The 18,289-nt window shown below is 33.3% G+C and overlaps 1 protein-coding gene and 2 long non-coding RNA genes across 3 annotated transcripts; all 3 read right to left on the bottom strand.

The window, feature by feature from the left end:
- Positions 1–1,189: 1,189 nt before the first annotated feature.
- LOC105334943 (complement C1q-like protein 4) lies at positions 1,190–17,574 on the bottom strand. Its single transcript, XM_011438572.4, has 3 exons — positions 17,451–17,574; positions 1,882–2,044; positions 1,190–1,641 (listed from the first exon to the last, which is right to left on the bottom strand). Exons 1-3 carry the CDS (start codon positions 17,469–17,471, stop codon positions 1,253–1,255), a joined length of 573 nt encoding a protein of 190 aa, XP_011436874.3. The 5' UTR covers positions 17,472–17,574; the 3' UTR covers positions 1,190–1,252.
- LOC136272631 (uncharacterized) lies at positions 5,760–8,737 on the bottom strand. The gene is made up of 2 exons (XR_010710613.1): positions 8,307–8,737; positions 5,760–6,056 (listed from the first exon to the last, which is right to left on the bottom strand). It is a non-coding gene; the product is annotated as an uncharacterized lncRNA (long non-coding RNA).
- On the bottom strand, positions 12,832–17,046 carry LOC136272629 (uncharacterized). Its single transcript, XR_010710612.1, has 2 exons — positions 15,814–17,046; positions 12,832–13,128 (listed from the first exon to the last, which is right to left on the bottom strand). It is a non-coding gene; the product is annotated as an uncharacterized lncRNA (long non-coding RNA).
- Positions 17,575–18,289: the final 715 nt, after the last annotated feature.

Genomic DNA, 18,289 nt, shown 5'->3' with positions numbered 1-18,289 from the left:
GGTTAAGACCGAGAAGTTAAAGTGAGGCGGTTGTTCGGGTATACAGACACTGAAGTCAAATGTCTAGTTGTTAAAACGAAAGCAGAGGTATCCGACCACTACTCTTTACTAGAACCTGAGCCTTAGGTAGCAAGAAACAGTTTTGTAAAAAGGCACCCGGTCAATAATTTTGTAAATTTGAAAATTTTTGTAAGTAAAAAAAGTTTCGTAAAAAGTATCCCGTCAAAAATTGTGTAAATTGGAGAATTGATGCATTTTAAAAAGTCTTAAGAATGTTGCTAAAATATTTGAGAGAGAGAGAGAAAGAGGTAGAGAGAGGGGGAGGGGGGGGGGGTCTTGTCTATTTCTTTACGAATACATGTATCTCTATTAAATTTACATTCGAATATTATTGAATACCATGTTTAATAATTGTTGAAAGTAACCACGTATATTTAATTCCTGATTTAACCCCCCCCCCCCCCCCCAAAAAAAAAAAATAACAGAAGTTTTACCTCCTCTGAATTGTTTATAGTGTTTTTTTATAACACTGATGATTTAGATGTGTACGTGTATTATACTTGTTCAGTATTAGAACAAAATTACCCTTTGACACACATTTCAAATGGTTCCAACTTCAGCATCATAAGATGTGTAATGACATTAAAGAGTATGTAGGTCTTAGCTTCGATATCAGAGTACAGTTACTCCAACTTAAACTAAGTTAAACAGCTTTAATTGTAAGCTAATTGTTCACTGCGGAAAAATGGTTTTATCTTCTCCTCTTTGTAATGGATAGCTCCTGAAATATCTTTGTTTCCGGACTTTACAGGTGCTTGTCTCAGCATCCAACATCAGGTTCTTGTGTTGTATTCTTATTTCTCTCTGGCTCAACAGGGTTAAGAACTCTAAAGTCAGTTTTTTGATGTACGCTTTGTAAATTACAAAACTATATTACAGTAACCTTTCACATTTTCTACCAAAAACAAAGTTAGTAAATACACGATTTTGGTAAAATCAGTTAAATTGGTGGTGGCAAATATTCGTTTATTATCAATTTTGTAAAGTCTCGTTGTAATGTAATCTTGTTTGGGTATTATGACCCAAAACTGTGTGTAATTGTTCGTTCGGGATATCAGTTGGAAGGTTAGGGAAATTAGAATCCCCACGAAAACTAATAATTCCACGACATACAAAACAAACATACAGGTATCCTTCAAGAACTATTTTATTGTTTTCTCAGATCAGTGCAATTAATAAATATCTTAATAAACTAATTGAGTTTAGCTCCACTAAAATCTGAATGTATTTCTCTAATGCTGGCTGTTGAATAATAATCCGCGACATACACGGTTTCACCTCTCTGAAGCAGAAGGATTGCGGAATTGCTACAGGTCAACCACTGAGATTTCCCGCCACCGTTGTTACAAACTTGCCAACTTTTGATCTTGCCATCTACATAGAGACCGGCGTGTGACGCTTTTCCCGGGTCGCTTAATGTGTCAATAGAGAAAATGTACAACCCCTGCTCCGGTGTGGTGAACTTTCCTGTGGTGGCGCTGTAGGCATTATGGGTATTGGTGACCACTGAATCATACACCCACACAACACCCTTTTCGTATGTTTTTGTTGACCCCATATATGCATGAAAACCCACGGGAGCTATAAACGTCAGAGAAAATACTTTTAGAATGAATGATTTTCAAATAATTGATAAAATTTTCCAAAACTATTTTAAAATCTGTTTAGATCTTAATTTTATTAACATTAAAATTATTTTTCAAATCTTTTTAAAACATCAAGGATATGCCATTATATGGTAGAAGCATACATGAACAATTTGTTTTCATTGTCATGCCCATATTAATAAAAACCAAATAGTAATCAAGTCGATAATCTTACCATTCTTCTTGTTGCAGAAACCGTCCTCCACAATAGTTCTCACAGACTTCTGTATAGCCTGTATTTGGTCATCAAACAGCTTCAGGGTCGTGTTTGTGCAATTTCCAGTCACGGAACTGATGTGGAACAACAAGGTCATTGCAAGTACTCCTTGGATATATTTCTGGGAAAAAACCCACCACAATTCAGTTTCTAAATTACGTGTACTTTTTTTTATATTTAATGTGTAGTTCCAAGTGGCTCAAAACACAAATATGTTATAACATGGATCCATCAGGTATTTTTTTGTAATATTTTACAATTAAAAGTCTATTATCTTATGTGGTTTGCCTTTTATCGGGAAGACGTGTAATAGCGAAAATTTCTAAAAAAAAATATTAAATAATTATAATAAACTAGAGCAAAGCTCGTTGCAAAGCAACGAGTGGGTTTTCCGCTAATGTCGAAAGCAACGCTAGAAGTACGTCTAAGAAGCAGAGTTCTTAATTTAGTAACAAAGAAACCTAAGTACAAAAAGATAAAAAAAATCGAATGATTCTTGGTACAACTTAACATGATCCGAATGTTTTTAAGTACGACTTAACCAAAAACCCATTTCAAGAACGACTTAACAAAAAAAACCAATGTGTTTAAGTACGACTCAACAAATTTGACTTCATTTTAGGTACAAGTTTACTTTACCTTGAACTAACATCTTTTTTCTTAACCCAGAATGCAAAATTAAAATTTATGTAAAAAATCAATTTTGTTTAAAACATAATTCTGAGCAACTTTTCCTCTTCACTGCTTTTCAAAAGGTTGACCTTTCGTACTGTGTGCTCGTTGCGTCATTAATTGTCAGAAACTTATCGATGTTAAGTTTACTTTACTGTACTTCTGTGAATATTTTCTATGTAAAATTACTATGAACCAGACAACATTGAAATGGTGAACATTTCAAAGGGCCCCGCTTATGTTATTTCAGAGAATTCTGCTTTGACCTTGACCTATAACTTGAAATTTTTCCAGCTGGCATAGAACTTTTAATTCAATTTCATTCCCCCTAACATACATGCATTTTTGTTCAATCTGACCAAGATTAAGCATATTTGGAAAATAATCTACTATTTAAAACTAATTTTAAAAAGATCTGCTATGACCTTCACATTGACAGACTTGGTTCAAGGTCACTGCACGCCATTAACCAATAAACTCTGTAAAGGTAAAATATTAGCCAAATAGGGGCTAAAAGGAGAGTATATCTATGCTCTTAAAATATGGATTTTTGTGTGATCTGATATGACCTTGACTCTTCATCTACAAATATCATTCGAGGTCATTGCATATATTTTGAACAAAGGCATCATGTGGGTAAAGTATGAGGCTGAATGGAGCAAAGGGAGAGAAGATATACTCCGGACAAGGATTTTTAAAAATATAATTCTGATATGACCTTCACAGTTTCTTTTCACTGAAAATAGGTTCAAGGTCACTACACACCCTTTCACCCTTTACTCAAAAGCTCTGCTTATGTGAAGTCTGAGCCAAATAGGGGTTAGTAGAAATTATATATGCTCTCAAAAACGGATTTTTGCATGATCCGATATGATCTTCACCCGTTACCTAGAAATTTCATGCAAGGTCACTGCACATCGTTTAACCATAGAGACACTCTGTGAGTATTAGCCAGATTGGACCAAAGGGAAAAAAGATATGCCCCAGACAAGGATTTTATATATATAATTCTGCTATGACCTTAACCTTATACCTAAAAACATGGTTCAAGGTCACTGCACATCCTTCAACCAAAGGAACCCTGTGGATGAGGTATGAGCCAGATTGGGCCAAGGGGAGAGAAGCTATGCTCCTGTCAAGCCATCTCGGATGGACAGACCGACAAATTGATCACTAGAAGGCGCCCGCATAAACATGCCTTTTTATCTAAAATAGTATCCATGCTATCTGCCCATGGTGAATAGTCATCAAAACCATTCATTAGCAGAATTTGATTTCCCTCCTTTTTAAGGTGGTATAGGACATCTGTCGATATTAATGTGGATTAAAGTACTATATAATTGAAAACTTTTCACCGGTTTAGAATTTTCAAATTTTACAATATTTAACCAAAAAATAGCTTTTAAAAATATTTGAAAAGGTAAAAATTGTAAAAACCCCAGCGGGATTCGAACTCATGACTTACAGGTTCCTAGTAAACCCTCTAACCCACTGTGCTAAGGAGTTAGGTGACCATTTTTGAGAAGAAACTACATGTACTCATATAATTACACTTTATTTTATTGTTTATTTCGATAAACAATACGTCACAACATGGAAGTGTCCCATATCACCTTAAACTCGGAACACCTCTGACCTAATAAGATCGCCGCATTAAATACAAAGTTTGATTTAACTCTAATTTGTTTATCATCAAGAAATTCTGCTTCGCTGACAAATAAGGTTTTCTTCTGTATAATGAAATACCAATTAACTGACTTCGGACAATAGCAAGTTTATTGTCCCATTCAACAGCTACTATTTCCCTTGGCTTTGCCTCATTAAATATTTGCTGTCTTGGGGGACAATAAACTTGCTATTGTCCTCATACCCAGTAAATACTAAATAGGCATATAATATCCCATCCACCTACATTTCATGTTATATAACCTCCCGTTTGTAACCTTCAATTTCACTGTAAAGTCAACACATCTGTCATAGCCGCAAGTTTCACAATTTATTTCTGCTTCTCATGTACTTAAAATTAGGGGCCTTAATATTGCTTACCAATTCCAACAAGAGACATCCCTCTAACTATTGGTAATCATTAAAATTCATTTCATGAATCTACGCAACAATGATAAACCTTCAAGTACAGTCACTCTCAATTTTACAAAAATATTGACGGTACTTTATCCGAAACTGTTCCTTGTATCTTTAACTTAGTACACTAACATTTTTATGAAAAGACGGTTTGTCTTAGAATAAGAAAGCTAATGCAATTCTGAGAAAAAGAATACCACATATTGCCAATTCCATTGAGGTTTAATAAAAATATGGCCATTTAAGTAAACGCACCATTTCCAATTTCCTTTAGTAAACACAGATTTACAGGGTTCTCCATAGTAAAACATCTTTATCTGACCTTTTAGAGGTCAACTTTTGTTCAACCACCTTTAAAAAGAAACCTTATTCAATACAACATATGCCTACATGATATAATCATGATAAAAGCTTCACATCACTTAGAAATACCCTTACATGTATACCCCCCCCCCCCACCCCCCAATCTTTTGATTTTCATAAAAAGTCATGGTTTGAAATGTTTTACCTAATTTTATGAAACATGTGGCAATTTCCTTGAGTCATTTCTCACACATATTTGAAAACAATCATCAATGATTCTAAATTTGATCTTTGTTTATTGTATGATTTGTACCATTTTAATTAACAAATAGACAGCTGTCCTGCTTGTGATTTCTTGCTTTCATGAAAAAAGTAAGCTAACAATCATATTTAGTGAATATCTAATCTATTCTGATTTCTAGTCTTCTTCTAACCATGCTAAAACAGTAAGTTACAACCTACAAGTTAGACATCTGCCTTAAATTAGAATTAAATTCAAACACACCCAGGTAGCTGGAGACAGAGTTGATTTCAATGAAAAATGTTCAAATTTGACATGTTTTTCTACTTTTTTATGCATATATACCTTAGAAAGGTAGAAATAGGTTGTTTCTTGTTCATTTCAAAAGTAATTATCATAGTAGATGTTATTTCAAAGTCAAATGTACATTTACATATCCTACATGTAATCTTAATGCAGACAATTAAATAGAGGGGGGGGGGGTTCAATTATGTAAACACATCTAAACATCTTTATGAAATAAAAAATAAAGGAAACATAATTGTATACTTTTATTGAAAAACAAATTTTCACAGCAATTATGAATTTCTTTAAACAGCCTTAATTTTGTTTTCATAATTTCTTATCAAACACAAACCACAACATGGCATGATGCTTTCTTCAAGTTCCATTATTGTTCATGCATTATCGGATTTAATTTGAATTACCAGTAAATAGTCTGTAGAACACAAGGAATATGCATGTGGATAGAGGTGACAGGTTAATCTCAGGAGCTGACCCACAAGAATCAACAGGTACCGGTAAAAGCCATGTGGTAACAAGAGTCTGTTTTGAGCTGAAATAAATAAAAAAAATAATTAGCTGTGTTTACATACATGTACTAGTAATAGCTGTGTTTACATTAACATATGCATAGTATTTCTGGAAAAAATACACTGACCATGCAGTGTAATAAGTATGACATATCCCAATACATGACATAACATTTAGGCAGTACAAGATCAAAAATTTGCATATCAAGTCATTATATAATATTAAAATATTTTCATAGGTATAAACACTTATCAAATTGAGAAAGAGAGAGAGTTTGAGAGAGAGAGAGTTTATTACCATACTTGTAGTGCAACAGTCAATATTTCAATTCGTAAATTACAAACGAATATTACCCACCGAACAGCGTCAAAGTACATGTACTGGTATTAGCTTCTGGTATACCATTTTTTATCAATTCTACTGTGTATTTTTTGTTTGCAAATAAATTTAGCGAGGGTTTTTGTTTATTTTCTTATAAATTACATGTTTTAAAAACAATACTACGTGTAATAAGCATAAAACATGTATGAGTAAACTTAATGAAGAATTTTTAAGAGATTATTTTTCAAAGAATGTGGTACATTACATGTATGTCAATCTTTATAAAACTAGCGTATATTTCGTGCGCCATGAATTGCAAGTTTTTTGTAAATATCATTTACTTGCATGATAGGTATATATGGTCTAACCAAAATTTTCTTCATAAAGCTACAGCTGTATGTACCACATATATGTTTTGTCACAAGTATACATTTTAAAAAAAAATACCCAAATTCCAACAGTTTAAATAAACTCAACTCATTCTCTGATAAGTTCATTGTGTTTTGTGCTTGCATATCTTATTTGTCTGCTGCAACAGCAGCCAATCAGCGGTAAGCTGAATCCACAAAAAGAAAGTTTGTGTTTAAGGAGCGGGTAAATTGTTTATGCGACACTGTCAAGAAAACCACACCAAATAATAACAAGAAACATAAATATTCACTTAAATGTATTCTGTTGTAAAGTAAAGGTTTTTAACACTTATTGCATCTTGCAAAACATGTGATGACCTTAATCATCTGTCATATATCTGATATACATGTATATGTAAAAGATGGGAGAAATAACGACGGAACAAAGTGGGATTCGAACCTGGCCCTCTGAATCTCTAGTCAAGTGCTCTACCAACTGAGCTACATGTATCTGGCACCGGTATTCAAACCAGTCTGACCGTCACATTCCTCCCCCTTAAATGATCTTCACCCTCGAAGATCATCCCTGGCGGGATCGAGTTAACCTGTTAGTTCCAGGGGTTGGTCACAACACCAATATTGTAACAGGATGGGAGAAATAATGAAGGGATTTGAACCTGGGCCCCCTGAATCTCTAGTCAGGTGCTCTACCAACTGAGCTATCTGGCACTGGTATTCAAACCGGTCTGATCATCACATATATAAAGAATTATTTTAAACAATGTTGTTCAATTAAAAATAACACTCGCAACCTTCAGTTTTTGTCTGTAATTAATCAATATTGGCGTGCGATCAGTTCTCGCCGAGTACCATTTCTCACCAGTGCATTGTTACGTCATTTTATCAACACATAAAATTATATACGAAAATATGATGTAACAGTGCACCAGCGAGAAATGGTCCTCGGCGAGAACTGCTCGCACGCCAGTACTGCCAGTAGTCAGATTAAAAAAAGAGAATAAAAAATTACATTTAAAACATTAACAAGGACAATTTAAGTACACATCATAACTGCTAAACAAGAAAAATTATGTGAACTGGTAGAATGGTAGGCATAGTTCTAACTTGTAACCTACATGTACAAGTACATGTACCGGGTACCCGTTGGTCTGCTATACCTCTTTAATGATACAATGATCGGCATCATAAAGATATTAAAGTCATGTTTTAACTCTGAAGTCTGAAGTATACAATTTTATTTACTTGAAGTTATGTCTACAGGGTATTCATGACTACATTTGGAGTCCTCTGCACAAGAATATATGATATGTTTCTAATTAGACCCTGCTTTGAATTTTGAGTTGAAAATTCACAATCTGTTATTTTTTTAAATAGATAAATTCAGTTACCCTTTCCAGTCCCCCATGAACCTCGAGCGAGTCTAAACACCCATGAAACATGTAAAAATTACACGTTAGTAAACAAACACCCACACCATAACAAAAACATCTAACAGTGTGCACGTACTTACATGTACATCTATACTATATACTAAATTTTAACCAGTGAACAAGAAACTTTAAAAGGAATAAAAGCCTCACCTTCTTCAGTAACATCCACATAAATCACACACTTTAATGTCCATCTTTTCTCCTTTATTACTCGTAGCTTATCAACGGCTGATCGTCGACAGAAGTGTGGCTGTCAGAATTTCCTCGTAAACGATTCACACGAGAAAAATATCCTCCTTAAACAAATATGTAGTATTTTTCCCTGTGCATGTTCATATGTTTCACAGCAAATTGAAAATGCATGTGTACACCGAAAGAATACACAACTTCTCTTCTGCATTACGGCTCTCTCTTTTCTACAATGCCGTTCGTTACTGTTTACATTCGGCGCGCGCGCGCGGGGGTCACAAACAGGGGCGCCCCGACAAATAGTTGCACATAGAACGTTTAAATAATGTGTGTTCATTGAATTCATAAATGATATAGATGAAAAAAATGAAATTGAATCACAACAATTTATCTAAGACGGAACACAACGTAATGCAGTAAATGCCTGGGCCTTAATGTGGCATTTGTTCGCTTGTGTGTCTATGTTGACATATTAACTCGTTCATGTACGATTCTCACATATTTGTTTTATGAAATTTGAAAAAAAATATAGGACAGAACTTGTTTAATTTACCAAATGACATTATTTAATATATTAACAATAACTAAATTAATTTTTTTTCATAAAATGATAACGATTTTTGCTATCAGAAAAATACGTGTATGAGCTGCTGACCCCTAATTATAGGGGCCAGCCCTTTTTTCTTAATTTTAAATGAAAGCTCTCGTTATTCTGAACAACTTTTGTTCTATATGTATTAACAAAATATTTTTAGTTTAAAGGTTATAATACAAAAAGCAACAAAATTTCAGCCCCGAAAAAATCTTAAACTTTGGCGACAAATAGCTCAAAAACTAACAAAGAAATTACCAAAATTTTCATGCCAGCAAAATTATAAAATGTTACCGACAATTTTGCCAAATTTCATGCATCTATCATCTGTAGTTCCCGAGATCAACTCTGGACAAAAGACCCCCCAATTTTCAATTAAAGGGCAATAACTCATAACCGGAAGTGAATTTTAAAAATTTGAAAAAAACGTCTAGAGATATTAATATCATCTACATACCCTGAAAGTTTCATAGCAATCAGACAAAAAATGTTCGAGAAATCTCGTGCACAAAATTTGCGGGAAAAAAAAAAAAATAATAACTAGAGCAAAGCTCGTTGCAAAGCAACGAGTGGGTTTTCCGCTAATGTCGAAAGTAATGCTAGAAGTACCTCTAAGAAGCAGTGTTCTTAATCTAATGACAAAAGTAACTTAGGTACAAAAAAGATTTTAAAAATCGAATGATTCTTGGTATGACTTAACAAAATCCGAATGGTTTTAAGTACGACTTAACAAATTTGACTTCATTTTAGGTAAAAGTTAACTTTACCTGGAACTAACATCTAATTTCTTAACCCAGAATGCAAAATTAAAATGTCCGTAAAAAATCAATTTTGTTTAAAACATAATTCTGAGCAACATTTCCTCTACACTGCTTTTCAAAGGGTTGACCTTTCGTACTATGTGCTTGTTGCATCATCAATTGTCAGAAACTTATCGATGTATAGTTTACTTAATTTTATTATTCCTCTGTGAATATTTTTATTTAAAATTACTATTGATGGTGAACATTTCAAAGGGCCCCGCTGATGTTATTTTAGAGAATTTTGCTTTGACCTTGACCTATAACTTGAAATTTTTCCAGCTGGCATTTAGCTGTTTCATTGCCCCTAACATATAGGCATTTTTGTTGAATCTGACCAAGATTAAGCATATCCGGGAAATAATCTACTGTCTAAAACTAATTTTATTAAGATCTGCTATGACCTTCACATTGACATGGTTCAAGGTCACTGCACGCCATTAACCAATAAGCTCTGTTTAGGCAAAATATTAGCCAATTAGGGGCTAAAAGGAGAGTATATATATGCTCTTAAAATATGGATTTTTGTGTGATCTGATATGACCTTGACACTTGATCTACAAATATCATTCGAGGTCATTGCATATCATTTGATCAAAGGCATCATGTGGGTGAAGTATGAGCCTGATTGGAGCAAAGGGAGAGAAGATGTACTCCAGACAAGGATTTTTTAAATATAATTCTGCTATGACCTTCACAGTTTACCTTGAAAATAGGTTCAAGGTCACTACACACCCTTTACTCAAAAGCTCTGCTTATGTGAAGTCTGAGCCCTATAGGGGTTAGTAGAAAGTATATATGCTCTGAAAAAAGGATTTTTGCATGATCCGATATGATATTTCACCCTTTACCTAGAAATTTCATGCAAGGTCACTGCACATCGATTAACGATAGAGACAGTCTGTGAGTATTAGCCAGATTGGACCAAAGGGAGAGAAGATATGCCCCAGACAAGGATGTTATATATGTAATTCTACTATGACCTTAACCTTATACCTAACAACATGGTTCAAGGTCACAGCACATCCTTAACCCAAAGGAACCCTGTGGATGAGGTATGAGCCAGATTGGGCCAAGGGGAGAGAAGCTATGCTCCGGTCAAGCGATCTCGGATGGACAGACGGACAAACTGATCACTAGAAGCCCACACAAACTTGCTTTCTATCTAATTTGAAATAGTATCCATGCTATCTGCCCATGGTGAATAGTCATCAAAACCATTCATCAGCAGAATTTGATTTCCCTCCTTTTTAAACTCGGAACACCTCTGACCTAATTAGATCACCGCATTAAATACAAAGTTTGATAACTCTAATTTGTTTATCATCAAGAAATTCTGCATCGCTGACAAATAAAGTTTTTTTCGGTACAATAATATACCAATTAACTGACTATCTGGACAATAGCAAGTTTATTGTCCCACCCCTCAGCAACTATTTCCCTTGGCTTTGCCTCATGAAATAGTTGCTGTCTTGGGGGACAATAAACTTGCTATTGTCCTCATACCCAGTACATACTAAATAGGCATATAATATCCCATCCACCTCCATTTCATGTTATATAACCTCCAGTTTGTAACCTTCAATTTCACTGTGTAAAGGCAACACAACAGTCAAAGCCGCAAGTTTCACAATTTATTACTGCTTCTCATGTACTTAAAATTAGGGGCCTTAATATTGCTTAGGCCTAAAAAAAAAAAATTTTTTGGGTTTCGGGTAACCCGACCTAACCTACAAAAATGGCCCGATCCTACCATTTTTAGATGCCTGATTTTATCCGACTGTGAATTTCATCTTATTTCCAATAAAAAATACGTTTTTAAATATGAAACAAACAAACATTCTTAGGATTCAGGCCAAAAAAAAATAGATAAAATAAAAAAAAATCCCCACCTACCTAACCTAATTTTTTCATCAGTGTTACCCTAAACACACTATTTTTTTTTTAGGCCTTACCAATTCCAACAAGAGACATCCCATTAACTATTGATAAACATTAAAATTCATTTCATGAATCTACGCAACACTGGTAAATCTTCACGTACAGTCACTATCAATTTTACAAAAATATTGACGGTTCTTTATCCGAAACTATTCCTTGTACATGTACCTTTAACTGCAATTAGTACACTAACATTTTATGAAAAGACGGTTTGTCTTAGAATAAGAAAGCTAATGCAATTCTGAGAAAAAGAATACTACATATTGCAAATTCCATTGAGGTTTAATAAAAATATGGCCATTTAAGTGAACCCCCCATTTCCAATTTCCATTAATAAACACAGATTTACAGGGTTCTCCATAGTAAAACATCTTTACCTGACCTTTTAGAGGTCAATTGTTGTTCAACCACCTTTGAAAAGAAACCTTATTCAATACAACATGCATCTACATTATATAATCATGATAAAAGCTTCACATCACTTAGAAATATCCTTACATGTATACCCCCCCCCCCCCCCATCTTTTGATTTTCATAAAAAGTCATGGTTAAAAATGTTTAACCTAATTTTATGAAACTTATGGCAATTTCCTTGAGTCATTTCTCACACATATTTGAAAACAATCATCAATGATTCTAAAATTTGATCCTAATTATTTGTTTATTTTATGATTTACACCATTTTAATTAACAAATAGACAGCTGTCCTGCTTGTGATTTCTTGTTTTTATGAAAAAAAGTAAGCTAACAATCATATTTAGTGAATATCTAATCTATTTTGATTTCTAGTCTCCTTCTAACCATGCTAAAATAGTAAGATACAACCTACAAGTTAGACATCTGCCTTAAATTAAAATAAACTTCAAACACCCAGGTAGCTGGAGACAGAGTTGATTTCCATGAAAAATGTTCAAATTTGACATGTTTTTCTACTTTTTTTCTGCATATATACCTTAGAAAGGTAGAAATAGGTTGTTTCTTGTTCATTTCAAAAGTAATTATCATAGCAGATGTTATTTCAAAGTCAAATGTACATTTACATATCCTACATGTAATCTTAATGCAGACAATTAAATAGAGGGGAGGGGGGGGGGATTTTTCAATTATGTAAACACATCTAAATATCTTTATGAAATAAAAAATAAAGGAAACATAATTGCATACTTTTATTGAAAAACAAATTTTCACAGCAATTATGAATTTCTTTAAACAGCCTTAATTTTGTTTTCATAATTTCTTATCAAACACAAACCACAACATGGCATGATGCTTTCTTCAAGTTCCATTATTGTTCATGCATTATCGGATTTAATTTGAATTACCGGTAAATAGTCTGTAGAACACAAGGAATATGCATGTGGATAGAGGTGACAGGTTAATCTCAGGAGCTGACCCACAAGAATCAACAGGTACCGGTAAAAGCCATGTGGTAACAAGAGGCTGTTTTGAGCTGAAATAAAAAAAAAAAAATAATTAGCTCAAAGTACATGTATTTCCTTCTGGTATCCCATGTTTTATCAATTCTACCGGGTTTTTTTTTTGCAAATAAATTTGGCGAGGGTTTTGGTTTATTTTTTTATAAATTACATTTTTTAAAAACAATACTATGTGTAATAAGCATAAAACATGTATGAGTAAACTTAATGAAGAATTTTTAATAGATTATTTTTCACAGAATGTGTTACATTACATGTATGTCAATCTTTATAAAAGTAGCGTATATTTCGTGCGCCATAAATTGCAAGTTTTTTGCAAATATCATTTACTTGCATGATAGGTATATATGGTCTAACCAAAATTTTCTTCATAAAGCTACAGCTGTATGTACCACATAATCATATGTTTTGTCACAAGTATACATTTTTAAAAAATACCCAAATTCCAACAGTTGAAAGTAACTCGATGAATTTTTCATTCTCTGATAAGTTCATTGTGTTTTGTGCGTGCATATATTATAAGTCTGCTGCAACAGCAGCCAATCAGCAGTAAGCTGAATCCACTAATAAGAAAGTTTGTGGTTTAGGAGCGGGTAAAATTGTTTATGCATAATGTAGCTGACACTGACTTGAATAGATCTGATATATATGTACAAGATGGGAGAAATAATGACAGAACAGACTGGGATTCGAACCTTGCCCTCTGAATCTCTAGTCAAGTGCTCTACCAACTGAGCTACATGTATCTGGCACCGGAATTCAAACCAGTCTGACCATCACATCCCCCCCCCCTTAAATGATCTTCACCCTCAAAGATCACCCCTGGCTCTTCCCCTGGCAGGAGTTAACCTGTCAGTTCCAGGGGTTGGTTACAACACCAATATTGTATGGGGATGGAACGATCCACCGATGCACCGGTGCATCACGGTATTTATTTTGACGATATTTGGATTGTTACATTTACCATTAATACATTACGATACCTATGCGGACTTTGTTTTATTTTCCAAAAATATCTGAGCTTCATATATCGGCTATTTTTTAGTCTGCGCGCCTAATATGAAAGTACAAAGATGGCGGAAAACCTCGTAAAGTTGTCAAACCTGTAGGAAGCTAAATCTGGAGTGTGGACAACTTTTGGATTACTTGTTAATGAAAAAGTAGTGTATATGAGACTTAAGTAATTTGTAAATTGTGCAACGCTCATTTTAAATATATCAAAATAACTTTGGACATGCGGTAATACATCGACAGATTGAATAAATTTTTAACCCTTATTCATGTTTTCATTTAGTTGCAATGTATCGTGATATGTATCGTATCGCATCTCATGTATAGTGATATGTACCGAATCGGCTAAGTACAGAAACGTCCAAGCCTTAATATTGTAACAGGATGGGAGAAATAATGAAGGACCAAACCAGGAATTAAACCTGGGCCCCCTGAATCTCTAGTCAGGTGCTCTACCAACTGAACACTGGTATTTAAACCGGTCTGACCGTCACATATATAAAAAGTTATTTTAAACAATGGTGTTCAATAAAAAATAACACTTGCAACCTTCAGTTTTTGTCTGTAATTAATCAATATTGGCATGCGATCAGTTATCGTTGAGTACCATTTTTCATCAGTGCATTGTTACGTCATTTTATCAACACATAAAATTATATACGAAAATATGATGTAACATTGCACCAGCGAGAAATGGTCCTCGACAAGAACTGCTGGCATGCCAGTACTGCCAGTAGTCAGATTAAAAAAAGAGAATATAAATGAAAAATTACATTTTAAACATTAACAAGGACAATTCAAGTACACATCAAAACTGCTAAACAAGAAAAATTATGTGAACTGGTAGAGTGGTACGCATAGTTCTAACTTGTAAACTACATGTACAAGTACATGTACCGGGTACCCGTTGGTCTGCTAAACCTCTCTAATGATACATTGATCGGCATCATAAAAATATTAAAGACTTTTTAGTCATGTTTTAACTCTGAAGTCTGAAGTATACAATTTTATTTACTTGATGTTACATGTATGTCTACAGGGTATTTATGTCTACATTTGGAGTCTTCCGCACAAGAATATGATCAATGACATATGTTTCTAATTAGACCCTGCTTTGAATTTTGAGTTGAAAATTCACAATCTGATTTTTTTTTAAATAGATAAATTCGGTCATCCTTTCCAGTCACCAATGAACCTCGAGCAAGTCTAAACATCCAGTAAACAATGTAAAAAGTACACGTTAGTAAACAAACACCCACACCATAACAAAACATCTAACTCTGTAATTCTTATAAAATTCTTAACCCAGCAGATGTTAAATCATCAAGATATATTTGTAAATTCATACGCGATGGACATATCATAAGAAAATCTATGTACAGTACCAACTACATGTATATTTGTATACTGTATGTATGACTTTCGCCACATGTGGATTTTGTCAATAAATTGAATTGTAATTTACACAAAATTCTGGTAAAAAGGAGAAAAAAACAAGTGAAAGGTACAACATTTGGGATTCAATTCTGTTAAAAGGATTTATATTGTCTGGACTAGAAAAATAACATACATCAGTGACAGTGTGCACGTACTTACATGTACATCTATAGACTAAATGTTAACCAGTTAACATGCTGACATTTTAACCACTATAGACAAGAAACTTTAAAAGGAATAAAAAGCCTCACCTTCTTCAGTAACATCCAAATAGATCACACACTTTAATGTCCATCTTTTCCCCTTTATTACTCGTAGCTTATCAACGGCTGATCAATGGAAACATACACGGTCGACAGAAGTGTGGCTGTCAGAATTTCCTCGTAAACGATTCACACGAGAATATATCCCTCCTTATACAAATATGTAGTATTGTTCCCTGTGCATGTTCATATGTTTCACAGTAACTTGAAAATGCATGTGTACACCGAAAAATGCACAACTTATCTTCTGCATTACGCTCTCTCTTTTCTACAATGCCGTTCGTTACTGTTTACATTCGCGGGTCCGCGACAAACATTGCAAACATTTGTTCTGCGTGGCCGATTAGAACGTGTTAAATAAGTAGTTGAATTCATAAATGATATAGCCTAGATGAAAAAAAAATGAAATTGAATCACAACAATTTATCTAAGACGCAACACAATGTAATGCAGTAAATGCCTGGGCCTTAAAACGGCATTTGTTCGCTTGTGTGTCTATGTAGACAAATTAACTCGTTCATGTACGATTCACACATATTTGTTTTATGAAATTTGAAAAAAATAGGGCACAGAACTTTTTAAATTTGACACCAAATGACATTATCTAATATATTAACAATAACTGAATTAATTTTTTTTCATAAAATGATAACGATTTTTGCTATCAGAAAAATACGTGTATGAGCTGCTGACCCCTAATTATAGGGGCCAGCCCTTTTTTCTTAATTTTAAATGAAAGCTCTCGTTATTCTAAACAACTTTTGCTCTATATGTATTAACAAAATATTTTTAGTTTAAAGGTTATTATACAAAGAACAACAAAATTTCAGACCCCCCAAAACCTTATACTTTACCGGCAAATAGCTTAAAAACTAAAAAACATTTTGCCAAACTTTTCATGCCAGCAAAACTATAAAATGTTACCAACAATTCTGCTAAATTTCATGCAACTATCTTTTGTAGTTCCCGAGATTAACTCTGGACAAAATACCCCCCAATTTTCAATTAAAGGGCAATAACTCATAACCGGAAGTGAATTTTAAAAATTTGAAAAAAACGTCTCGAGATATTAACATTGTCTACATACCCTGAAAGTTTCATAACAATCAGACAACAAATGTACGAGAAATGGCCTACACAAAATTTGCGGATAAAAAAAAAAAATAATAATAAGAAACAGTAGAATAACAGAAGGGTTTTCCGTTGAAAAACGGAAAACCCTAATAAGAAACAGTAGAATAACAGAAGGGTTTTCCGTTGAAAAACGGAAAACCCTAATTACTCAGTGTACTTTTAATAAGTTTTTTACCATACTGAATGTTTCCAAACCAAAGATATTCAATATTCAATTTTTAAAGAGAAAATTACGATTATGTGTCGTTACTGGTGACAAATTAAAAGAAATGCATGCATTAGAACAATATTTATTCAATGATAATACATGTTTTAACTTAAATAAGAATAAACATGTCTTACAACTAAACAAAAATGAAATAATACAAACACAAAAACCCACTCTTAACACGCTTTCATATTACAATTTATTTCGACTCGTTTACACTTAGTGATCTAATATCTATCTCCTAAGTTTAGGTACGAAACGTAACTTTTCTGTAAACATTTACCTCTGTTTTTCCTCCAAACATGTCCAGCAGCTTTGAACAACAAATTTACAAATGGTATTGATTTTTAAGACTTTAGCTTTTATACACATGAAATTTTACTTTTCAGACTTTGTCATGCAATAATGCAATTATATAAACATTATATACCGTCAGTCAATGAGAATTGAGCGATGTTAACCTGGGTCTAATTTTTTAATCAAATATATATTTTGCAAATTGCTGAATTTAAAACCTGACCCCCCCCCCCCCTTTAATTATGTGTTTGCTTATTTTCAATAACATAATTAACAATTAACACAAAAAAAACCAAACTCTTATCTGAAAATTTAAACTTCAAAGAAATTAATGTTAATAAGAACCAATAGTACATCAATTTATGATATTTCATAATGGATACTTACGAATCAGGCTTTCGGTAACGCTTGAAGTCATAGTATTATATTGCAATGCAATACATGTTTTAAAAATAGTGCTAGTAATATGTAATGACATAAATTAGGCATTACAAGTAATGGTAATGTAATGTATTATGCATATTCGTTTTTTAAATTATGATGAATTGAAGAACTGTAAGTGTACTTTTAAAGAATATAGAAATAGTTCTCGAGATAAAACATTTAGGATAAATTACAAATCCATTTTTTGAAATTGTGAATATTACTAACAATAACATTAAAATTCAAAAAATATTTTACGATTGTTGTTTTAAGAAGTTGGAAATCATAAGTATTGTTTTAAGAAGTACTCAACAACCCAACTCACTCTCTCCCTTGCTTATTAAACAAGTTATGTAAATTGTGCATTTATACATGTACTTCATATATATTTTGTAGAGAACC

Source organism: Magallana gigas, chromosome 2 (assembly GCF_963853765.1).
Source record: "Magallana gigas chromosome 2, xbMagGiga1.1, whole genome shotgun sequence".
Lineage (NCBI taxonomy): Eukaryota > Metazoa > Mollusca > Bivalvia > Ostreida > Ostreidae > Magallana > Magallana gigas.
Note: the sequence above shows the minus strand (reverse complement) of the source record. Positions and strands in the feature narration are given on the sequence as shown.

Excerpts from the sequence above, each read along its gene's own strand:
- LOC105334943 (XM_011438572.4), bottom strand. The coding sequence starts at position 17,471 with ATGTTTGGAGGAAAAACAGAG. Across the intron at positions 2,045-17,450 it reads TGTTTGGAGGAAAAACAGAG|AAATATATCCAAGGAGTACT; the intron begins GTAAATGTTTAC and ends GTTTTTTCCCAG. Across the intron at positions 1,642-1,881 it reads TTTCTGCAACAAGAAGAATG|CTCCCGTGGGTTTTCATGCA; the intron begins GTAAGATTATCG and ends TGACGTTTATAG.